At 35.4% G+C, this 26,619-nt stretch overlaps 1 protein-coding gene across 1 annotated transcript; it reads right to left on the bottom strand.

Annotated features, from left to right (window-relative positions):
* Positions 1–1,615: 1,615 nt before the first annotated feature.
* LOC136821629 (negative elongation factor E-like) lies at positions 1,616–25,676 on the bottom strand. Its single transcript, XM_067077841.1, has 12 exons — positions 25,509–25,676; positions 24,772–24,847; positions 23,840–23,919; positions 23,109–23,198; positions 9,661–9,728; positions 8,963–8,988; positions 6,924–6,985; positions 6,564–6,630; positions 6,075–6,111; positions 4,970–5,024; positions 4,225–4,336; positions 1,616–2,609 (listed from the first exon to the last, which is right to left on the bottom strand). The coding sequence occupies exons 1-12, from the start codon at positions 25,578–25,580 to the stop codon at positions 2,437–2,439; spliced, it is 918 nt and encodes a 305-aa protein (XP_066933942.1). The 5' UTR covers positions 25,581–25,676; the 3' UTR covers positions 1,616–2,436.
* Positions 25,677–26,619: the final 943 nt, after the last annotated feature.

Consider the following 26,619-nt stretch of genomic DNA (forward strand, 5'->3'; position numbering starts at 1 on the left):
AATAAAACCTACATTCCCAATTTGCAATTATACCATCAGTGTTCTTTTTAGTTAACGTTCATCGTTTTCTTTCTTTGGAAAATAATCTAGTATTTGAATTCGTAACTTGAAACTGTGAAGATAACATATTCCTGCGAAATTACTATTTTACTATTTCAATTTGTATTAGAATTTCAAAGAAATCTCTTAGTATAGCCGGGAATGTTATAAGAACATATAGACTATCATTCTACTCCATGATAAACGTATGAGAATGTTAAAGTTTTTATCAGAACATGAACGCGTCTCGTCAGAAAAAAAAACACAATCAAAACTACTTACTGTACTATACTATAGAAAAAAGATAGTATCGAGCGTAAAAAATGGTTGCGACAGTGAATTCATTTCAGAGAATTTCAATTCATAACAGAGAATGCCTAGCAGCTGCGCATATTATTTATGTATAAAATGCTTGCTTATTGACTGCAAATTATTAATGATTTTATTCATCTAATTCATTCACTGCATACTGTACTTCAATCAACTTTCACTTCACTATGAATGTTTATATTCACGTTTCTCAGAATCGATTCTTATCGGTTAAAAACTGACTGATCTTTCCATTTTTCTTCGAACAAGACTAATAGTACCATCCATGAGCTTAGCCAGGGGTTAGTATTAGAAATAAAACTCTTTGTTTACTTTAACAAAACAAAAAGGAAAAGTCAATATTTATTTTGATTTTCATCAGTAAACTAGAAGCCTCTCGAATATAACCTGAAAACAGCTGTGACTGGGGTTCAAAAGTGGACTTTGTCAGGACCAAAAATCGAAAGATTTCTCATTTTCAACCCGAAAAGTCGACCCTCTCAGATACACATTTTGAAGATTAGTAAATTTGATACCCTGTCAGATATCTTCAGAGCCTTAAAAAAGGGACCCTGATCATCAGCGGCACGTACCCGTACCGAATTTTACCTCAGTGCCTCCCCCAGGGGTTTGGGTAGAAATTTTTATCCAAACCTATGAATACTGTAAGAATATTTTTTAAGAATAATTCTCAACTTTCCAGTCTAAAAAATCTTTTTGATTATGTGCACTTAACCTTGTCTCAACACATTTGGTGAGGAAGTAAAAGTTGTTGCTTCAAACAACCTCGGCTGTACTCAAATTTCCACTAATGTATACACGTTTTCTTTATAAGAACATCCAACAATTTTGAAGCCTTCGGATGTTCTTAACTTTTTTCGAATTTTAAGCTTAAAAAGGTTCTTATTTTCCGCCATTTCTTGAAAACTTCTGTCCATTTTCCTAAGAAATCAGGTGTTTTTAAGTCCACAAAGCCTTAAAATGTTCTTAACTTGTTCTTGAGATTTTGGCTACCGAAGCCTTATGTTCTTATTTTAAAAACGTACGTGTATAGATAAATATTCATCTCCAATTTGAAAAAAAGGTGCGATACAATTAAAAGAGGCCCTTTGCATAAAAAATATAGTTGTTGAGTTTACCATATACCTTAAATATTTTTCCAATATGCAACTCAAAAGTCCTCTCTCGCGACAAACATAATTATATAGACGCATCATCACTCTTTCAAAATTGCATAAATTCAAGAAAAATGACAGATCATCACGTGTTGCGTGTCTGTCTGAAAACTTCGCATCTTGAAAATAGATGGATTAAAAAATAATCTTTCCATGTTATTGACTAAAAATAGTGTCAGTTTCATAATAGACATCTCATTATCGTTGGACGATTATATGAAGCGGTGCCCAATCCTTTTCAATTTGAAAGATGTAGATAAAAATAACTTTGATCTTGACTTTGAACAGAAAAAAATACTCCTTGAATTTCCAGCCCCTAGGAGCTGACGGTTAGCTTTCGATTAGTTTAGATCCTGACTATATAACTGAGGACGACGCACTTTCACTATCCTTAATTTTGCGGTTATTCCAAATTGCTTCACTCCGCAGTCCTCAAAAGTAAAATCGCTAGTAATAATGTCCGCAATAGATGTGCTAATTTTCTAACAAAGCCTGAATTCTACAATAAAAACCAATCAAATTTTCGCTTCATCATCAATTTTCAATAAACATGTCTTGTGACAACGTTCCTTTGTTTTCAATTGGATTTCAGAATGTTTATTTGGACAACTCTTTAGATACGATAGTGAAGTAACCAAGCTTCCACGAAGAGTACTGATATAACTTTCCATCAAATTTTTATCATGAACGACTTTATCCATGCCAGTTTTCAAGATTTTCAACCAAGTTTCGATAACGTAATTCAAAACATAGAAAATACGGAGCCTTCGAATGCTTGATTCGGTTATACCTTATACATTTCCCTAATGGGTATATAACTAGGGTTGATCACAGAACTATCCACCATATTTTCTTTAGTCTTCTTCACAATTTCTTACTCGAAAACCACCTCTGTATCTGAATCAGTTCTCCATCAAAAATCAAAATCTCCCTCTGGTTCCGTATATTCAACAAGTTTTCGTTTTTTAGCCAAATCTTGTTTGACGGGTGACTCGTCTGATGATCGCTGGCCACTGTCGCGTCGAGGTCCGCGTCGCTGGTGAAAATGGTCACCTGAATGACGTCGGTTATTACGGCCAGGATCATCTGAAAACAACAAAAAAGTATATCGTTATTATGAATTATGTTCTCTTTTATGCACTCTACCCGGGGGGGGGGGCAGTGGGTTTACCAACTGACGGTATTTGCGGCGAAAAAATTGGCTTTTAGAATCGTACCCTTATAGTGCAGAAAAAAATTGGTGAAATTCATACCCTTACAGTGCATTTTTTCAAATTTTAAACTCTTTTAACCCTATTAGCCCCAAGCTTTCTTGACTTTTGTATCCCCAGGGGGGGGGGTAGAATCTACCATCCTCGATTATTTTTGATCTAGGAGAGCTACGGTCATGAAATTTGGTACAGATGTTCTCCATCATGACACAAATTTCCTGGAACAAAAAAAAATTTGATGACGTCATTCAAAAACCGCTGACGTCATCACAAAATTTCCACCTGTCGGCATAAAGCCAAAATATATGGTTTACAAAAATGTCTATTACAATCGAACCAATAATGATATTTAAATTCTGTTTAAAAATTCTGAAAGATAAAAGGTTCTTCTTTAACATAATTGCCGGTTTTATAGTTTCCATGAAGATTTTATCTTAAAATTTGTGCTGAAGATGAGTTAAATTTTCAAAATTTGATGACGTCATTAATGATGACGTCATCATTTAAAAAAATTTTTCTCTAATTTTTCAAATTTATATTGTCAATACCTATCACGTGTCAAAATTTGAAGATGATTGAATAAATTGTTTAAAAGTTATCAACAATTTAAAATAATGAGTTTTAAGCGATTTTAGCTGGGTTATATGTCATGTTTCACAATAAAGTCATAAAACTTGATCTGGACAAGCTATAACCCTAAAATTTTGCAGAAATACTCTTAATAAGATTTTGTTTAAAGTCAGAAAGTTTCAAGTCGGGCGAAACAAAAAAAATTTCTTGTTTCCGGAAACCGGCCGGGTGAAAAAAATTTTTTTTCTGACTCGGCCGCAAAGTTTCGTTCGTTAGTAGTCCGTACTTGTTGTAATTTAGGGCATAATTTATGCTGTGTTTATACATAAAAGTTATTCTTAAACTCTATTTCAATGAGCCATAAATTATCAAAAATAGCAAAAAAAATTATTTTCCGGCCGGCCGCATGATAACTTTTTTCCTTCACCCGCATTCCGGAAACAAAACACTTTTTATCATTCGCCTCGTTTAAAAAATTTTTCTCCGAGATATACGCAAAAGAACTCCAACGTGGTAGATTCTACCCCCTCCTGGGGCTAATAAAGCAAAAAAAATCAACATTTTCGAGCAAAATTTGCAATTATTCCCAGATTTGCTGAAATTTCCACCCTTACAGTGCATTTATCAAAAGTCCAAAACACCCCTGTGTCACTTACCCGCTGGGACCCCAGTCCCACTGGATAAATAAGCAAAAACTTCGTCCCCGGTGGGAAAATACCCTTGAATTTCAGCCCCACTAGGAAATTGACTTTGATTTCATCCCCGCGAGACAGGGGTGTAAAATAGTACGATTCTTAAAAAGAACAGAAATTTTAGCGGTTTTATCTATACTGGTATTTAGTGATCAATTCTTTAAAAATGTACCCTTTATTGAAATGAGGAGCTAGTTTTCAATAAGAGACTGAAGAAAAGGCGGGTACCTGGCCGAACGTTGTTATGCCGTTTTGTGTATCTGTTGTCATCAACGTGGTAAGGTTGCCGTCTTGCGTATACAACTTTCAGAATACAACCATCTACTTGCGAACCATGTAACTAGAGAAAATAACGGGGTTTCCATGGTAAGGGAATATGATAGTCAACTTACGGGACTGAAAAGCTACAACAATCTACCCACACATCCTCACTAGTAGAGGACTTTAGTTTGCAGGTCGCTTTTCAGAGCAAAAGAAGAAATAACATCCAATTCTATTCTGGTTACCATCAGGTCGAGGAAATTAGCTTTCACTTAAAGTTTGAAAAGAGAAACAGGCTTAGAGATTGAGGAAAAAAAGACGTCCATGCAAGATCGGGTATTGTGTCGGGAAGGTTATTCAGGTTTTCCGGCGTAAGTCGAAAGATGATGAATATAAAGCATATCATCTCAACGCAATGAATATCGGTTAAATATGGCACAGAATTACTATTTCAAACTCAAAGTCTTCAAATATTTCCCGCTTGGACCTGCAAATAATTTTTTTTGTTTCGTGGGTGAAATTTATATCAGTTAGAAACAGGCAGCTTGCTTGAGGTTTGCTTGAAGATATTGCCTAACTGGATTTTGCTGAATCGGACTATAATACATCTAAAGCTAAACACAATAGGAGTGTAGTTGAAAATGTCACAAACTATCATTAGTGCGAATAGGAAAAGTAGGAAAAAAATATCGAAGCACGCATATATAATTACGTCATTCATTGCTTTTTCAGCTGCTTCTGGAGTAACAAAATCCACGTAACCACATCTGTAGAAAAAGAATGGAATAAAAAGTGTTTTGTGAGCCAATATAACAAAAAATGTCCGACTGTTCAAATTGATGACATTTCATTGACTCAATTCACTCTAATGATATCAAATAAATAAATGTGTCGCGTTAAAACCAAGACGTTAAACCAGTTTCATCAGCCCCAATAAATTACTTTTCTAAATTGCAAAGGAGACGATTCAAATGACGTCGACTTTGCTTTTACCCCAGGGTGACCCAAAAGAAGGTATAAGGGTTTAAAGGGTAACTGTGTCCGATATAATTTGATTTTTCACTAGATACTTTTTCCGTTTATTGTAAAGAGGAAAGATAAACTTAAAATTTGGTTTTTAACATTTTTCAAAAGTGAATTTTGACTTCAAAAGCTTATAACTTGAGAGCCGCTGAACTAAATGAAAAAGTTATACACCAAATCTTAAGTTTGCCTTTCTTCTTTACAATGGAAAAAAAAATTAGTAAAAATTCATATTGTTTCGGACAAAGTAGCTCTCCAAACCCTTATATTTTTTTCTTGGTCACCCGGTACAAAAAGAAAATCATGTAATGCTTATATCCACAGTATCGATATGGGGTGGTAGAGCGTATTACGTCGTAATAATCATACTTTAACTTTGAAAGCCAATATAGAAGGTTTTTAAACAAAGAGTGATAGGGCGAGACCAATTTAATTTGTTGTTCTACGCGCATATCAAAATATGAGTCGGTCGGTCGGTAAAATAAAAATAAGATTTTCATTAATCAAGGAAAGACATAAGGCTTTAAGTAATATTTTCAAATAATCTTGGTCGAAAATTCATCATTCATCTTTGATGGAGTTGGTAATAAAATCTTTCGTGCATAGAATTCACGATTCTAGATTCTTTTCAACTTTTTTTAAGTGTAAAATTTTTTAAATGACTAGTATTAGAAATTTGTGGCATAGGAAATTCAATATTATTATTTTTTCGTTGGCAGCAAATGCTGGGTCGGTCGCGCCCGTAGAACAACAAATTAAATTGGTCTCGTCGCCTAGTAGGTAGAAAATATTACCCTTTGTCTTGGTCGAAGTAACTGCTTCTTTTGGACGCTGAAAATAACATCAAAGTTGATTCAATTCCCGAAAAAAGAAAAATGCAGCGCTGTGGAAAATGTTGGGGTTATCTGTTATAAGTTCCGGCTTTAAAAATCAGTTTTATTGACAATTGAATCATGCTTGATTATGGACATTGTTATCAATAATGTTTTTGGGTGAAATAAACAAAGAAACATGAGGAACAAGCCCAATGAAAATCTGCAAAAACGGCGATTACTGGCATATTCCCGTCATTTTCAGCCAGAAAGAATTTTCCAAAAAAATTGGACTCGATCATATTTTTTAAATCAGAAAAAACTAATAAGCCAATTTTGAGAAAAGCTTGTAACGGAGGGACGGACGGAGGGACAAACGAACGGATAACGGTTAATTTATAGGACCTCCAGGTGGGTACAAAAACACGTACACTCAAATTAAGAATATAAACAGTAATTGAAGATACTAACAATGCCCTTCGAAAGCTTTGTCGAGAATGGCCCTCGTCAAATTATATCCAGTTATGTATAACTTCCTCTAAAACGATAGAAAAGAAGGGTAAATCAAAACATTGATTCACTCTCTGGCAAATTGAAAAATCTGAAAAATACTGTAACATTACCTTTTTTACGCAATTTTTGCGAAATTATTCCTCGCAAAAAATATATATATTTAGAATTTTTTGACAATTTTTGTGAAAACGAGGATGATTTCCACATTGAATTTTGAATTTTTATCGATTTGGTGCCAGAGCAGAGAAGAATTATAGAGGAAAAGTCGAACTGGTCGGCAAGGATTCCAAAAGCTAAGCAATTTTTTTTCCAGTTAACCTGTCCGTTTCTTCTATTGTGATCAAAATGTTTGCGTGGACTCGCTTGTTGTTGATCATTATCTGAATAAATGAAAGGAAGATAAAGAAAGAAGAATTCGATAAAAATGATAAACGGAAATCCATCTCATCTGGAAAATGATGTTTTACACGCTTTTTATTATAAGAATGGTGTTGTTCCAATTCATCATGAATATTCTAAACATTTTGGGAAAATCATACTGAAATATTCTTACGGTATTCTTAGATTTAGATCTAAACTCAGTCAAAATCTAGCAAGTCATACATACTTCAAGCAAAAATTTGGCATTTTTGTTAAAACTTTAAGCATTCATGGGTAATGATTGACAATTTAATGGTTAAATGTCCTAAAAATGGCTTAAAGTCAGTTGCCAAATTTCATGATGGTGGTATTCTTACCCTATTCTTAATTTTTCGGCCAATTCCATCATAAATATTCTTATAAAGTTTATTATTATAAAAAATAGCGTGTACATCTTGTTCTCACAACGTTGTTTCAACGTTTATCTAACGTTCAAAACGTCCATATAACGTTAGATGAACGTTAAAACAACGTTGTCTGGGTAAGCACTTTTTATTGTTTTCGTTCACGATAACCAAAAATAAGGGGGGGGGGGGGTAGAAAAACTTATTATATCAACAATGTCTGTGCATGGGGTATTAGTTCCAGGAAGTTATAATTCCCTTGAGTCTGCTAAATGGCGTGCCCTACGTGCCCTCATTTTTTTGACGTGCCTTCGTGCCCTACGTGCCTAACGTGCTGGCGTGCCTTGACCTGCTGGCGTGCCTACGTGCCCTCCGAAATTTGACGTGCCCGACGTGCTTGCGTGCCCAAAGTTTTGACGTGCTCTCGAATTTCGACGTGCTCTCAAATTTTGACGTGCCCTCGAATTTTGACGTGTCCTCGAATTTGACGTACCCTAATATCTGCTCTTTTTATAATTAGGCTGCCTTAGCTCCCTGGAGGAGGCGCTTATTCAAAGGGGAGCGCTTATTCGAGCGGGGCGCTTATTCAAGCCGGGCGCTTAATCAAGCGGGGCGCTTATTGGAGGATTTACGGTATTTCAAGTCACCTAGAAAGTCGTACACCGATCTAAGTCGTACAAGAGCTAACCAAGTTCCTCCAAGAAACTTCAAATAAGAACTTACGGAATCTTGTAAACTCTTATAAGATCTTAACAAGTTTTTTGACCAGGGTTATACATTATAAAAAAGTTGCAAGTGGATATATAAAAAAGTGTCGTCGGATTTTTTTTGGTCGAACTAGAAAGTGTCGGACTTCTGAAAACTCCCTCTTCTTTTTTAGACTTTTTGTTACTTCAATCAAATAGACAGTAGTCTTTATAAAAAAAGGCTGATTTTTGGGTTGATTCGGATACAGTTTACTTTATTGTTTGCTTCCAATCCGAACACAAAGTAATTCACAAACGAGACATATTCCTTCGAGATACTCAGTTGGTTGGAGTAAAATCAAAAAATAAGATCTATAGTGGAATTTTTTACCGTTTAGTTTACCCCAATTGACAAAGAAAACAAATTTTCTCCTTATTCTATGAAATCTTGGGGCCACATCAGAATTCCAGAATTTGAGGGGACGTCAATACTTAAAGCAAGGCACGTCAAAATTTGAGGGTACGTCGAAATTTGGGGGCACGTCAAAATTCGAGGGCACGTCAAAATTCGAAGGCACGTCAAAATTCGAAGGCACGTCAAAATTTGAGGGCACGTCGAGACTTTGGGCACGCAGGCACGTAAGAACGTCGGACACGTCAAATTTCGGAGGGCACGTAGGCACGTTAGCACGTTGGGCACGTGAGCACGTAGGCACGTCATGCATGTAGGGCACGAAGGCACGTCAAAACAATGAGGGCACGTGGGCACGTGGGCACGTAGGGCACGTCATTTAGCAGACTCAATTCCCTTGTTTTTAATCATGTATAATATTTCCAACTGCCCAAATCATTTTGAAATTTTGGATCTTAACGAACTTTTCATCGAGATATTATTATTATTTCATACCTTTTTCGTTATTAGAGTGAACGAAGCTGAAAAAAAGAAGAAAAAAAAAACGATAAGATCATGCTACAAATGATCGGAGGTAAATTCAGTCGGTGAAATATTGAAAATTATCGGCGATCCAAAAAATATCTGCAATCTGATTAGTTAAGAAGCGTACAATATATCTAGTATTTTACATGTAAACATATAAATTGACGAAAAAATGTTGTTGCATTGTAGCCTGTTGTAGCAGTAGAAGCAATCTAACGTCACTTTGCTAAAAAAGTGTCCTTCTTTTTTTAACCAAAAAGTGCATTTTTTGGGTCACCGGTAAACCAGTTATCAGACATTTGCTCGTACAATATGGAAATATTTCACTCGTTCTGGATTTTCCGTATATTTTCCTCCCCTACAGGTTCGGAAAATATTGTACGAAAAAACTCGAATATACGAATATTTCCAGGAAGTAATTGGAGAATAATTTCGAGAGGGTATGAAGGGGTTGTTTTTCATTTTTCCAGGGTGTAAAAAGTTATGTTAAACTTTCCAGGGGGTAAAAGGCCGATTTTAGTTCGTCCACCCTCACTTTTAACGTATAAAAAGAATTTTTCTTAAGGGTTCTTTCGCAAATTTTCTAAGAACTTTGCCTTGAAAAGGTCCCCCCCCCCTGTATGGAAATTTAATGGAACACCCGCAATGCATTGTTTGATATATCTTACTTGTTGTATGAGTCACGGCGTATATTATCGATCTTCTGGACTTGTTGTGGTGTTTGCTGTTTCACCTCCTGCAAAGTTAAGAAAGGTAACGTCCATATCAAATTTCAGTTTCCCGATGCCCATATTTAGTAGAACGAATTGCAGAATTCTACAAAAGCACAGGTTAGCATAAGAAGCACAAATCTGTAAGTGGGTGCCAACAGCCTAATAAGGCCAAATGAAATTTCGAAAGCGAAGTTTGGTCCAGAGCAGAACACAATTTCAAATTTGGACTGTTTCATTGCCGCTGAAAGGTACATGTTATAACACTTTTAACTGCCGTGCTTTTTTTTTAAGGTGCGACCTATTTGCAACGAGAAAAAATGCTGATTGATAATGTATTGAGATTTCTTAGAATCTTTACTATATATCAGATTATCCATGCTGCTCAAGCTATCACGTAGATAACCTCTTCATGGGACAGGACATTGAAAGATCGCTTTAGAGAGAGGTCGTACACAGGATTTAGCTAAATAGTAGGGGCAAAGCCTTGAAGTTCGGTGACGTCTTTTTTACGACCTAGCCATTTTTAGTCCATCCGAAAGAACAGTATATCATAAGATATTTTTGAGAGGGAGGACACAGATTGGGCCCTTTTTTATGGGCAAAAATCGGAAATTACCCTATTTTGGCCCCTCCGAAAAATCACCTTAAAGTCGATATTTACAAATACCATCATATTATATACCGTTGGATCGGAAATTCTTCGCTGATCAAGAAAAACCTATCACAACTAGTTTGGAATGGATGTATCTCCCTTCATAAGCTATGGAGTGTGGTCTTGATAGAAAAGGGGACGCATGTGGGCCAAAATGTTATTTCTAAAAAGAAGACGTTGATTGGTGCCATTTGCATATCCTCTTTCTAACGTTTCTTTTGTAAGTTGTTCACGTAAAATCAAGATAGCACATAAGAGGTCTTTGTGCGCCTGCACTATTGAATTTATTTATATATATGAATTTACGCTAAAGATGAAGTTGAAGACTTTTTCGTTGAATCGAGCAAAATACGTCATGAATGAACGTGAAAAATAAACACGAAAAACATGTTAATTCAATTAAGCTCAAGCTAAGAATTTTTTCTAAATTAGAAATTATTAGACTTTTTTGTTATTGGTCCCAAATGAAAATTCATGGACCCATTGTTAAAAATAAAATTTTCAATGGAATTAGTTTCAAATAACTTGGATCTCTTTGGGCGCCTTTTCCTCGATGCTCGTGATTCGAAGAACGTTGTTTGGACGGAAAATCGGAGTGTCTTTTGTAACGGCTTTAAAAGCCTTAATTTCACATTCCTTTAAACACAGACCACAAAATACAGTAAAAGAAAAGATAAGGAAAGAAAAACAAGACTTCCTGACCGAAGAAAATGTCGAAAAAAAGTGTGAACAAAAATAAGAAAATTGTAGGGAAATAAGCAAAAAAAAGTTTTTTTGAAGATGACTCGGCAGAGATATATTTCTTTCTCCCTAGAAATAATTTGGAAGCAGATGTCTCTCTATATATTATCATTAGAAATTGATATGGTTGATGGGAGATGATGGAGGAGACAACGAAGATCAAAGAAATTGTAAAAAAGGAATGAGAAGGGGGTTAGGGAAAAAGATGAGGAGGGGTATAATGAACTTCGTTTTCTTCGCAATCCCATCACGGTTGTTACTAAGTGTGCACAAACAACCCAACTGACAAACAAGTTCTTTCAACGCGCATCTAACGTACGTTATGAACGTTAGATAAACGTTGAAACAACGTTGTGTGGCAACTTGAAAGATTTTGATTATTGTATTTTTCTTTTTTAGTTCAAGATAATTGCAAGGAATGAAATACTACGCGTAGAAAGTAATATGGAATTGACCTTTGAATGTCATAAAAGTTAAACAAAATCTTGAAGGGTTTTTAACACGTGCACCTGATCGCTCAAACTACCTGCAATACTACAAAGTCCAACCGTGCTTACAAAGATATCGGCAAGTTGAAGACCACTTACTCCTTGTTATCTAGACAGTCCTAGGGTGGATTCTATCGTACCAAAGAAGTAGTCAGCATAATAATAAATGCGAACATACACACTATGGATACCTGGGAACTAATCAGCCTCCCATTGAGCGGAATTGTTGTTTTATTACACTTTTATGGAATTTACATGTTATGGCGCGTAGGTGAACTGAGTAGTTCAAAATACGTTCTCATTGCATCCTTCTCGTTCAGTAATATCGCTTTTGCGTTCCACAATCTTGTACGATTTCCTATCTATGAGAATTTTCCCGTCGTCTACGCATATTTATCATTAATTGTTGAAGGTCTACGTATCCCGTTTTACGGAACGATGGTGTTACTTACGTCAGAACGTTTCCTTGAAGTTTATTTACATATGAGATATTATAACAGTTGTTTTAATAAACATAAATTGGCCCTAGCTCTCTCCTTATGGCTGATGTTCTTCATATGGAGCATCGGCTCTACAACGGCGTTGGCCTTGAAAGTGCCAATGCACACAATCGCTGTTTGGATATCGATAAACTTTTCCCTTGCAGCACATTTCGTGATTATCATCCAATTCTTGATCGTTTATGCGTATGTCTATAAGAAAATGAGTGAACACAAAAAAACGACTCTTTTACCGACACAGAACTGTCAACCAACGACGACGGTAACGTCACGACGACGTGTTTTTATCCCTTTCTTCATCGTATTAACATTCATTATATTCGATACGGTACCAGACCTCTTTATCATCTTTGCGGGGATGGATTACAGCAGTTGGATTCTTCTGTTGTTCCGATTGGATACTTTCTTTAATGCTGTGATCTACTTGTTCTTACAACCAAGAATCAAGAAACGACTCAGTCGAAGGTTTCGTGAAAGTAAAATAGTAAAACTTCAATTACAAGATATATCTATCAGCTTCACCAACACTGTTAGTAAAGCTACACCCCGTATCATTCACAAAGTCTATCAAAATGAAGATTTATCCATAGAAAGACCAGTAACTTAAACCATGTGCGCATGTTACGGTCCCGTTTCGCTCCCGAACAAAATGAAGCCATTCTAGTGGTTAGAAGTGACGTAATAATGAATCAAACCAATAGAAACTCATTTAGTTTCGAATCAAAACTCAACCATAGAAAGACGAGTAACTTAAACACAATTTCTTGGCGGGTCGTAAAATCCGGGTATGACCAGCAAGCCAGTTTTCATACCTATTTCATATGATTCGTGCACCTGTTACATGCTGCTTTTTATTCAATTTATTGGGGGCGGATGCAAATCTGTAAAGAATCCCCTTCGAGAAAGAGGTTAAAAAAGAATTGATTTTTTGTCATCATTTTAACGACTTGGAATTAAATTAAACTCTTTACATTGTTGTTGCCTTTGTAGTTTTTCTAATTTAATAATTTTCTTAAATTACTGCGAGTCATAAAATTTGTTCATGAAATCGACAATATATTTATTTTGACAAATTTCTTTGATAACAACAAGAGTGACACAAAAAATCAAACTTTGAAAGCAAAATTTGAAAAAAAAATCTACCGTTGTATAATACCTATGGTATATCAGGAATTATTCAATGGCTGTTTTAGCCAAAATGTATATAATAATATCTTTTATATGATGAGCTATGTTGAAACATAATATGATCTTTCAAAACTATTGCTTAGCTCGCCAGTCACCATATTATTGTACAGTTTGCACCAATTGTTAGCGCTTTGCAACAGATATTTCTTGCTTGCTGTATTTTTTGCCAGATTGAAATAGTGATGGTTCTGGCTGCAAATTTAAAAGATTGAAATCCCCAGAACCCTTGTCAAATTTCATTTAAAGAAACAATAAATTTATTTCTGAAGTATGTTTACAACGTATTTTTCTTGGCTAAAATATTTGGAGAAATATTGGTAAATTTGTTAAGTTTTCTTTTGATAAAAAAAACATTTTGACGAAATTAAACATTTTGACGAAGTGTTCTTTCGATAAAAAAACATCTAAAGAAATTTGATAAAAACATCTGATGAAGTCCTTTTTTGATAAAAACATCTGACGAAATTTGATAAAAACATTTGACGAAATTTTGATAAAAACATCGACGAAATTTGATAAAAACATTTGACAAAATTTGATAAAAACATCTGACGAAATTTGATAAAAACATTTGACGAAATTTTATAAAAACATCTGACGAAATTTGATAAAAACATTTGACGAAGTTTTCTAAAACATTTAACGAAGTTTTCTTTTGATAGAAATATTTTGACGAAGTTTTCTTTGATGTTAAAAACATTTGAAGAAGTTTTCTCTTGGTAGAAACTTTTTAACGAAGTTTTCTCTTGATAAAAAACATTTTGACGAAGTTTTCTCTTGATAGAAACATTTTGACGAAGTTTTCTCTTGATAGAAACATTTTGACAAAGTTTTCTTTTGATGTTAAAAACATTTTGACGAAGATTTTCAGTATTTTAAAACAATCAAAAATATATCATAAACAGTTTTAGGCTGTACCTTAAGGAAGCAAACTTTAGACGAGTAATGGTGTCAACTCATTGTCATTAAAATGTCCATCACTGTCAACTACAATTTCACTCTTCTTCGGAAAACGTCTCAAAACCAGGTCGGGAAGGGTTGAATATAAATATGCGGTTTTTCCTTCACATAGTTTAACATTTCCAATATTTTCACAATATAATCATTATCTAAATCACCTTCGAACCGTGAAGTATCGCTTTTCTTTCTATATTCTTCAATAGCCTCTTCGCTCAGTAAATTAATGTCCGGTATCCAAAAATGAGGACATGATTTATTTTTAAAAGATTCGATGATGTTATCAAGTAGCAAATGAAAACATTTTGATAAATTTTCATCGTCTCTTGAAAGCCATTGGTTTGGTTCTGTTTTCTCCAAGGTGTAAAATAAAATGGTTTTCAATAGATAACTCGGTATCTTTGAAAAGGTAAAATCGTTTTTCCGTATAGCTTTGATGGTTATATAACACATCCTAGCTACTGGTGGGATAAGTTTTGAAAGTTCAACTTCATTTTTAGAAAATGAAAGTCTCCATGCCATTTCATCGCCATTTTCAGGAGATTTCGGTACAAGATGACATCCAAAACTCTTTATTGTTTGAACCTCTTCGTTTCTGGGCCATGTCTTTGGTCGATGCTCCCAATCGGATATTTGACTAGGCCAGTCCAAGCAGTGAATTGAAAAAGTGAAGTCGTAATAATGTTTATAGCCAACTATGGTCCTTTCAAATACGGTTACTGCAGGCCCATTGGTCTCCACGGACATACGATCCGTATCACAACAGCTATCTGACGTCATGGCTGTAGCAAAAAAACAACAATAATAATCCCAGGTTTTCTTGGTTTTAAAACTGCTATCTGCTAAGTTCAAAACGATGTTTGTCATTTGTTCTTTCAGTTCGCTGGCGGAAAATTTTTCGTTATTTTCCAAAAGATACACGAACCCAATACACAAGTTTTGATCGTCTTCCACAACTCGAAATCGTGCATTTTGGTCCATTTCAAAACTTGCTGATACATTTTTTGAACTTGCCATGAAATCGAAGTCAGATATATTTCCATGGTTAAAATTCCAAAGCCCTGGGTAGTAAGGCAAGCTGAATTGCTCTTCTACACTCCCGACTAGCACTAAATCAATATTTTGAAATAAATCATTCTTCGACGTTTCATCGTCCCCTTCAAGCGGTTGGTCAAAATGAGCATCGATATTCTGTTCGATTTGTTGGCGGTCAACGGTATCTACAATGTACGTATAAAGTTTGCTCATTGCGATTGGTAGTGGTTTTCGGCGAATGTAACTTAATATTGTACGTTTCTTTTCCGGTGTCAAATTATTTCGAAGCAAACGACTCGTTAACACAAATGCATGTTTGCAACAACATATCATGAAATTAAAGTATACGTAAACAAATAAACAACCAAGAAGGGCAGTGCTTGTAAAAAATAGACCTTCATAAACATCATAAGAAGACTGGTTTTGTTTTGAAAAATCAGATATGTTAAAATCAGAGATGTTAAATGAAGCATTGCCACTTTTAACGTTTTTTATTTGCTCACTTGTGTTTTTCGTTGTTATTCAAGAAGATGAAAAAGTCTCCATGGATACAAGAATTTGAAAATAAAGGATAAGAATCGATCTTTTAAAATTTAAACCATTCATCCCTTTGAAACATCTGTCCTCATAATCTCCGAGCAGACTCTGACTACTCCGCGCTCGTACGTATGCACCCTACTTACGTATGCTCTGGCTCCGTAATCCACATTCGTCACTCCCCCTCGAGCAACCATGTGCTCTGTGTGCACTGTGTGCGCAGATGTATAGTTGTTTTGTGACGAGATTAAGCAAATCGCAATAAAATGAAGACTGAAAGTTCACGATGTTCATAAAGCCCCATGAAGGAAATCTATAACAAGTTTGAAGTCTTTTTATAAGAGCTTTAACAGGTGACTTGCTTTAACCATCGAGAATCTGAGTATTGTATTATCTTTAAGGGGCATAAAAAAAGTACTGTCGCGATAGAGTTCAGCGGTCGCTATTTTTTTTTGAGGGGACCTGGAAGACATGAGGAGGCAAATTATGTTATGCCCTGCCTTTATGCAAAAAACAAAACAAAAAACAAGTGATACGTTTATGGACCTACCTGCTTTTCATTTAACACATATATAATTGATATCTACGTGAGCATGACCGTTAAACAATCATTCAGAATAGTGACGATCTATTAAAATTGTTCATTTGTTTCTTATAAAAAAAACAATGAGAAAACAAAATTTCATGCTCTAGAAATATTCTTTCATATTCAAGACTTCATGAGCAAAAAAAACATCTATCTCATCAAAAAAAATGAGTAATTTGGTTAAGAGCATTAATGTATGATTATTAATAGTGATTCTTATAGATAGATGCGTTTTTTGAGCTGAAAATTTTTTTTTTTACAAAAATCTGCTCGAGCCATCTTTTACCTACTTTCATGGAAAAAATATGAAAAAAAACAATGATCCAATATTTCACAAACCCTTTTTTTAGCCGTTTTTTAGCTGAAATTTAGAATTTACACAAATTTTTTTTTCTCCAAACATCGAGCTCCGTCACATTCGAGGGTTTATAATGCATCTTTGTGCAAAAAATCATAAAGAATGAAAGAGCCAATCTCGAGAAAAGCTAATACCTAAGTAATTGATAATGTGCTTATAAAAAGAATATCGAATTTGGCCAGCTTTTCTATAAAAATACGCCAAGCAAATAAAATTTCATGTCTAAACACACATATTCTTCAAAAGTAAACCCTCATGAGCAAAAAATACTTCTATCTCATAAAAAAATGAAGTAATTTGACTAAGAACATTGATGTATGCTTATTAAAAGTGATTCTTATAGATAAACATGCGTTTTTACCCAACTAAATTGTTTTGCAAAAATCTGCTTGAGCCATCTTTTACCTATGATGGTACCCTACTTTCATGCAAAAAATCAGAAAAAATTAATGATCCAATTTTTCACTAAGTCCAAAAAACCCTTTTTTTAGCCGTTTTTTGGCCAAAAAACTTGCCCAAAATTTTTTTTTTCTCGAAAATCGGGCCCCGTCACATTTTGGCCACCACCATTTTGCACCTTTGTACCAAAAATCAAAAGATTCCTATGATTCAATCTCGACAAAAGTTGGTAACGAACGGACAGACGGAGAGAGGTTAATTTATAGGACCTCCACCCCACCGGGGTAGGTCCAAAAATATAGACCGTAATTGATTGTTATGTTTACAAAAAGGAACTGAGTTAAATGGCTTAACTGATATTATGATAAGGAAGAGTTCTCTCGAGAGTAGATTCTTACTTTGCATTCAAATAGGCTTCTTTCTAAGAACACAATATGGTGAGAAGAAGTTAACTGTAAAGTCTTTTGTACAAGTGAAACAATCTTGGAGTCGTCATGTTCAACAGATTTGTACGTGACTTTTTTCAGACTTTAAATGTTTTTTAAATGTACTTTATTTATTTATTTATTTCATGTTTTTTATAAGAACAGATTTAGCACTGATGTACTTCTAAATTCTCTCAAAGGTAATGAAACGAGCTTAAATTGGGTGATAGTAACGAACTAATAGCTTAGTTGGGAGAGCAATCACCCATTAAGCGATAAGTCGTAGGTTCAAATCCTAGCTTCGAGCAGAATTTCACTACTCTGTGCATTGCACGTATTCCCGCTAAAAGCCATGGCTCCGCAAGACAATCTGTCCAGATCGGCGTACAACTTTGAGACCTGTCATCCAAATTTTGGATAAATCTTAATGAGCTTTTGAGAGCGGTGATTGTGAGCAAATCACACTAAAATCAAGCGCCAACCATAAATATAAACAGTAGAAACGGGTCGGTTTTGGTTTTGCTTTCGCTTTCGTTTTCAAGTAAAAGGCAACGTGGTTTTGGTTTTGCTTTCGCTTTCGTTTTCAAGTAAAAGGCAACGTGGTTTTGATTGTTGGCTGAGCAACCAAGTCAGACCATCACATTCGCCATATTCCTTTAAGGGGCGTGTTACGAATGCGCAAAATGAATGACCTCTAAGCACATCAGTGATCTGTCGATTAATTACTACAAATATGATACGCACTTGGTATGGCTAACAATAATAACATCTAAGGGTTGAGATTTCGGGTTAAAAAGTCTTTTGTTCTGGTTAGAACAATAGATGAATAAGAATTATGCTAACACGGACTTCAAAGTCAACCAATTCTCATAAAAAGATGAAAAGACCAAAACTATCTCCTCCTGGCGAAACTGTTTTAGACTGCGTCACATTAGAAATCTCGTCAGTTTCCTAAAATCTTACACTGGTATATATATATCAATTTTACCAAAATACTATGACTAGTACTATAGGGGTGGGAAGCATCGAGAAATCCAGATCAGCTGATCTGGATTGCAAGATACTTCCCACCGATCATCATATCAGCAAGAACAACTAGAAAAAATATATTAGAAACTCATTTTCTCAACATAGCCATACTGCAACGAATTCCACGATTCTCGACTTCACCTCTGAGCTTGGTGTGTTGATATTCCAGAAGCATTGCGATGTAGTGTAGACACCTTTGAGGAATTTATTATTCTCCCGTGCTGTTCGAGTTTCGTTATCAGCTTCGTTATCATGTTTCCCGAACAAGAGAGTCTGTGACGCACAGTTATTTCCCTTTCCCAAAGTAGTGAATGCTGTCGTTGGATAGGTTCAAAAGCTTATTCCGAATGTTATTGTCATATAGAATTCAGGGCACAAGCATAAACTGACACTAGATGTGATTAACGACAAATCCGTGGTTGACTTTTTCAGTAATTAAAATATAACAATTAGAACTTGAAAATGCATTCAAATACAATGTTTTTGCCTTCGAGATCATTGAACGATCGATCGACTTAGAATGTCGAGAGATACCTGTAGCTTCCTCATAGCTCAATACAAAGACCGTCTCTCCATCGACTCTTTACTCCGCCAGCCCAAAAACATAGAAGTGTTTTAAATTCATTCACGAGGCATAATATAATTAAATGTTGAAGAAGATGGCTATAGAGATAGTTATAGCAAATAGTAAAAGAAAATGGTAGATCATAAATCCACCATGACATTATTCTCTCTCCAGGATGACATAATAGTGAGGTTAAGTAAATTGGTAAAATCACGACGACGAACGAAAATTTAACAGGTTAGTGAGTTTCAACCAATCAAATTTTGTATTTTCACTAGCCTATTACATTTTTCGTCCGTCGTCGTGATTATCCTTAGCGAGTTTATGTATTCGAGATAGATCGAGAGGAACGGCATGAAGCAAAGTTGACATGTCTCCAAAATCACCGTCCACTTTGCTCGACGACGGTAAAAACACCAAAATACCGTCGTCTATTTAGACGACAAAGACGAAAGTAAAGACGACATAGAACCGTGCATCAATTATCGACTTTCTTTTGTATCATTTCACTTGCCGTCGCTCTCGATATCCTCCGATACATAAACTTGTATGCTTAACCTCAGTAATAAGTCAGAGAACCCCGAAATCGGACAACAGACGGAAATGTAAATTTGTTAAAAATATCCATTCAAGCAATACACTTTTCTCGAGATGCATAAATTTATTGCTGTCCTCGTTTTCAAACAGATTTCATTGCTATAAAATGCATCTCGAGAAAAGTGTATTTAAAGGATGTTTAACAAAGGAAAAGGTAATTTTTGGTGTAGACATCTTGGAAAAATGGACCATTCCATTTTGTATCCATAGAGGAGGGTTGACGAACATTTCGAGGTAGATATCCCGAAAAGAGGTTCCAAGGGGTCTGAGGAAAGTTTGTTTTTTTCATCTTTCCAGGGGGTAAAAAGTTATTACTGGGTGTAAATCACTAAATCTACTTCGTCTACCCTTACTTTAGGGTATGGAGAGAATTCATTCTAAGAGTTTTCAGCAAATTTTGCAATTTTTCAGGAGGTATCAACACATTTTGAAGAATTTATTCGAGCCTGAAAAGGTTTGCCCCCCTACCCCCCTACCCAGTGGAAATTAAATGAAATAGCCCAATCTCGTTGAATATTAGTTTTTTTTATTTAGACTAAATGCTTGATACTGACTTTTTCCCGGAGACCTTTCAGTCACACATCTGAAAAAATAGGGGACGGTTTCTAACAAAATAATAAGAGGAAAATAAGGTCAGAAGAAAATGTGTGATTAGACCTTCCCCTTAATCGTGGCTTAGTAAGCTTCTCAAATACAGGATATCTCTTCTTCAACACAATGAAGTGATTTCAAGAAAGCTTCAAACCTATCTTGGTGTCTCAAAAAAAAAAACACCTTACAAAAAGAGAAGAAAAGCTTTCCTTCAAAACAACTCTTTCATCGTCCAAATAAAAAGGAACTTATTATTCCATCACCAAAATATGAAAAGATAAAATGAGAATGAAACAATGAAACAAATGAAAGAATAACGAAAATGAAAAATAAAAGATATCAAGATTTTTACACTGTTTTTCTATATAATCATAAACAGATCATTTTGGAACAGAAAGCCATTTCTCACACAGGAGATATGTCACAAATGCAAAAGTCAGTTTACAAAACGGCTTGAGTGATGTAACACGACAGGGATCAACCAAAGATTGGATAATAGAGAAGAAGTAAATAAAAAATCAGTCAGACTCACACCATCTATAAAATAATGGAAATCTGGCAAACAGTATCCGCAACGTTGGCATGCGTTCTAATGCTTGTACATTGTACCTGCCTGTTTTTCATTCGCAACCGTTTGATATGGGACAAACTACCTGTAGTGGTCAGTCAATCCTTCAGCTGTATCCTTTACAGTTGCTTCACGTTACTCAGACTGCTGCTCCTTTCCACCAGTGCACTGCTAGAGCACATCGAGATCTTCGTTATAGGGTCCTATATACCATTCTACGGATCAATCATACTTCTGATACAAGGGATGACTCGGCAAAGGGATAGCACTGAAATCAAAGCCAGAGAAAGCGAAGGGAAATTAGTCACCTTCTCTTGGTGTTTATATCTCGTGTGGTTGATATTGATTTACATTATTATTTACCAATACAAAGTCTCCATCAAACAAGTGTTGAAATTCGGCGAACATCATTTGACATTGTTCGGCCTTGGAGCTATCATTGTGATGCTGGCATTTATGGCATTTTCACCGTGCTATAAAATGATGAAGGAAAATAGAATCAGGACAACAAGACGCAATGAACATCGATCAAACAGACACCAAGATGTTATCATTGGAACGAACTGCAATCTATGTATGGCAACAATAGCTCCATGGTCATTATCTGCTGTTTTATTCTTGTTCGAGTTGACACCGAAGATTGTATTTTTGTTCATCGACGATACATATCGTTGGATGGTTCTTTGCCGCTTACTTCAACGTATAGTCAACGGGTTCATCTGTATCTCCTTCACACAGAACTTGTGGGACATGTCTACTCCCTCAACTGAAGGTAACCGCAAGAAGAGACAGCAACCTGGTCAATTGCAGGACACAGTAGGTGGGCAGGTTGAGGAGGAAGAGGACGACAAGGAGGATGATGAGACCAAACCCTTCTGCGAGGGGCAACATCTAGAGCAGCATCAAAACACAACCATTCGATATAATGGATGTTTGTATCCAAAGATTTTGGTGGTGATCACAGATGAATATGAAAATGTACGTGAACAAACTTTATTTGGTCAAGATGTCTTTTTCATCCCCACCAGAAGTAAATAATGGAATACGAATGCGGCTGCTAATGAAAACTAACAGTTATACGATACTGTGGTCGGTTACTCGTGGTTATTGAGATAAACAACGGATTATTTATACATTAGAGTCTCCGTAACTCGAACCTCTACAAATCAAATGTCTCCTCAAATTGGGCTTTTCCAGAAAAAAAAACCGTATACCCCCTGTTGAGGAGGTCCATCCCTCTGTGGCTGGAAATGCTGTAACCCCCTGGAATTCCAGGCAATTTCAGGTTTAAACACCTTTGGAATTCTGAATTTTAGTAGGATTTAAAAAGCTACTCCCATGGAATTCCAGTTATTTTTGACCGATTTATGTATCTCCCTATAGAATTCCGCCACATATCAAACCTTACCCCCTTGGAACGGAAATGGACCTCCTCAACAGGGGGTATACGTTTTTTTTCTGGAACAGCCCATTTCTAGTCCCTTCAGATAACAATGTCTTATAAACCTTACTCCATAACTCAAAAGTTGTGTTCCCCGTGCGTGTTCGAGTTATGGAGATTAAAATAATCAAGAATGAGTTGCATCTTATCGACGATAACAAGAAAATTATTGACATACGAAAATGTGTATATTGAGAACAACCTTAGGACCTACATACGTCTCAAGTGTATAAGTGGATAGCCTGATGACGTTAAATACGAAATGGAAATTTGTGTTGGGTTTACATTCATTCGACTTTATCACTGGAGAATAAAGTACTCATTGATAGTGGTAGGCCTGCAGGGTCCTAGAAGTTCATGTACAATATTTTGGTAGCTTCGACTTTTTTTACCTGAAAAGAACGCCGAATCTCTTGGATTAACATTTTTGTTTTGTCCGATGTCGGTTTTGTCGACCGGTTACTCAACAGAGCTGCATAGACTTCTTTTATTTTCCTTGTAGAATATATCCGCAAAATTTTAGAGCTGAAAGCTCAAGTTTATAAAATTAATACTTATAAAACTCGCTGTATCTTGGGATTATGCATTGTATTTTAAGCATCATTATCAAAATTGGTATGATATACCCAAACTCGTTACTTTAAGTTTCCCCAGGCTTCCCCCCACTTTTTGCCAATCCTCTTAAACACGTCTTTAAGATTTAAATGGGACAAATGTACTTTTAACAAGAATCAAAATATTCATACCACTGGAGCTTTTTTCGGTTTTCCATCAACAGTTGAACTTCTTGCTCTTTTGAATGGTCTGTTCCCAGATTCCTTACCCAACTTCAGTTGCTGAAAAAAAAGATTATCATTAGAACTTTTATATTAAGATGAAATTCTGAGTTAATAACTTTGACACAGACAAAACCTGTAAATCAAACTTTAAACACCACTTCTCCCTAATAAACATGTTGCTATTGCTTTTGGCTTAAAGAAAATATTTTTAGAGCAATCAATCAAAGTGGATTCAAATTATCTGGGAAGCTACCAAAGTGTGGAAACCTCAATCTAACCACAACATGTTTTTTTGAAGTATAAATTCTGAATCGACTTAACCTAAAAAAGTAGTGTTTCTTCTAGAAGGATGGATAATTATTATGCCTCATCTCTTCAAAGGAAAAGAACCAATGAAGTGACCTCAAAATCCTCTGTGTGATAGTCTGTTACACTAGGTAAACATGTCAAAAAAAAAACCCGTTTTTTTATTTCAAGTTCAAATTCCTATTCCTAACTTTCATCGAACTTATTCAAATTAGTTGGAAGGAAGACGAGAAAGCCCCTGGCATGGCCATTATGTCACCCCTGTCAGCCCCTGTCTCAATAAACCAGTGGAGTTTAAAAACTCACCGGGGTGACTATAGAAATTACAGGATATCACCGGGTTAGATTTTGACAACTGATCTCTCATAAAAATCTGGATATGGGGAGCTTACCCCTGATGCAAGCATCTTCTTTGCTTTTTCCATCGCTTCTTTTGCATCTTTAGGTTTTACTGGTTCTTTGGAGTTTGTTTCTAGAAAAAGACTTTCAACTGTCAACTTGTGAAATGAATGAAGTGCACATCCCACATACTATAGGCGTACAAACTTCCGTGAGCAGAAACTTTTCAAATCTTAGCCCTTTTCACGAAAGTTAATGTCTTTGCAAGAGCCATTTACGAAAGTTTATGCCCGCAAAAAATTCTTGACAAAATAAAAGAAATCTTTTTACTTAACCAGGTTTGCCAGAAATAAGTTATCCTCTTTGACTTGATATTTTTCAAAAATTGTTTCGTAATCATTCAGAGAAAAGCCTAACTTAAAATTTGGTATTAATTTAATTTTACTTCATTGGTTCAAAAGTTATGATCAAAAACTTAAAATGTCAATTTTAAAAAATGTCAAAACTTTCTACTGTCTACAATATCAAATCAAAGAGGGTAACTTATTTGTGGCACACCCGGTAAGATCAAATGTAAGAGTTATGGCTCTTTTAGCCTGTTTAAAGCCTCACAACTCAAAAAGTTTTTATACAGTTAAAGAAGCGCATTTGTCCCATTAAGCAGTTTTTCACGTGTAAAATTTTCACTTTATCTCTTGATTCGAAAATGCTTTTTTCATCAAATTCACGAAAAGTAAATGTTGTAAATTTTGCAATTTTTTTGCCCTCGCAAACGTTTCTCCTCGCAGAAATTTTGTATGCCTAAAGCATGTTTTAAGGGAGGGCTAACAGAAAAGCAAAAAATGTATGAACCCACTTCTACAAGTTCCTTGATTCAACGAATAGAAAGTCAATCTCTCATATATGTCAGTTTACTCAACAAAGAGTGAAAATATCAAAGAAGAACAATTGAAGCCGAATGATAGTGAAATAGCGAAAGAATTACCTTTTCTTGGAGCTGTAACTTTAATTATCTCCTTCGATTCATTTGCTTGTGATTTTTGGCTGTGTTGCGCCCTTTTCTATGATACAACATGGCATATGAAATGAAATTTATTACTTAAGGATTGAAAAGGGTATTCCCTCGGATTCTTTCCCAAAATTGTGGAGCTCCTCAGAAGCAGCTGTTACTCTCCTTTAGAAAAAGGTGTTAAAGCCCCAATATAAAAGATTTGTGCGACACTCATCTTATGACATTTTATAAGAGTATGGGTGTTATTATTTAAGGTAGGTTACGACATATCTTCCTTCGTTTCGAGCGTAAAACTCCTACTTTTTGAGATATGGGCACTGCTACAATTTTTCCAAATACATCACATGCGCACTGAGGTTTTTAAACAATAGAGAGTTTCGAAACCTAAGCCAATCAGCTGTGTTTTAAGATGCCTTGATTCGAAATCTCTATTGGTAAACTTCTTTTGTTAAGAACTTCGGTTGGAGTCACTGGTGGCCGCCTATAGCAGTGTCTGATAAACCAAGAGTAAGACTTAAAAGCTTGGATATGCCCATTGTGCTGTCCTCCTACATTTTAAGGAGGTTTCCTGTAAGCCTTGATATTTTCACAAAACAACTAACTGTTATTGTAAAAAGACTTCTAGGGTCAGGAGGGGGAGGGGTGAATGTATTAACGATGGGGTATAGGCATATGCACATGTTTGCAAAAGCTTTTCACAAAAAAATTACCTTTTTCTTTAAAATAGCATATTTGTTGACTAATGCTTGTTCTTCTTCCGTCAGTTTGGCTGGGTACCCCATCTTAAAATGTTGTTCTTCGAACTAAAATGTAGCTACACTAAGTGTCTACATCGGCACTTGTATTTATTTCTTAATGATAAATTTCTCAATTTCTAAAAATAAAGAATTGATTTAAACGTATTCCTATTTGAATCACACTGTAATATTCCTAAATAGACTGACACAAAAAAGATAACATATAATAAAAGATGTACACATAGAAAGGTGTTATCAGCGCTTTTTTGAGCTTGAATATCTAAGTTTGAAATGGAGGGGTCACCGGTTCAACTCCAAGCTAGGTCAAAAATTTCATAATTTTAATTAAAAATATATTTTTTTTCACTTAGTAGACACTAGTAAGTAGTAACCGTTCTGAACGTGTAGAAATCTCATCTTAATAAAATGGGACCTAGATTCATGATACGTATATGCCTCTGGGATGTAAAATCTAGCTTGAAAACACACTTAAAGTGAGTTTTTAAACCCCGCAAAAACACTCAAAAAATATGCCCAGAAATTGCAAGATGCGCGAATAATCTATTTTAGCAGCTGGGCGAAATTTAAAGATACAAAAATGAAAGGCGCACAAAAATTAATGGAATTAAGACGTTTATTGCCAGGCACTAACCACTCAAAAATGTTTTGAATGTCAAAAGAGTGGACTGGGCGGGTGGGTAACAAGTCACCAAGCAATTTCAGAAGAACAAGAAGAGTGTACCAACCTCCTTTCAGTGAAAACTAGGAGAGGTAAATTATGGACCAAATAGATAGATGAAATAGAATTGGAATACTTTTGTCAGGAAAAAACCCAGGGGGCTACTGAAGTTAAGCGATATATATCCGCATGTAAGGTATGTAAGGGTGTAAAAAATGGAAAAACTTTTGGTGAAAAGTTTTGGAAAATTTGACCATTTTTTACCTTGAAATATAATAAAATATATAAATTTCAAGAAAATATTGAAAATACACCGTATCGATTATTTGCCTAAACTTTCTCTGCACTGTAAGGGTCCAATATTATTATTTTATAAGAAGCATTGAATTTCGATTTGCATTCATA

The sequence above is a fragment of the Clytia hemisphaerica genome, unplaced genomic scaffold (genome assembly GCF_902728285.1).
Source record: "Clytia hemisphaerica strain Z4C2 unplaced genomic scaffold, Clytia hemisphaerica genome assembly, whole genome shotgun sequence".
Lineage (NCBI taxonomy): Eukaryota > Metazoa > Cnidaria > Hydrozoa > Leptothecata > Clytiidae > Clytia > Clytia hemisphaerica.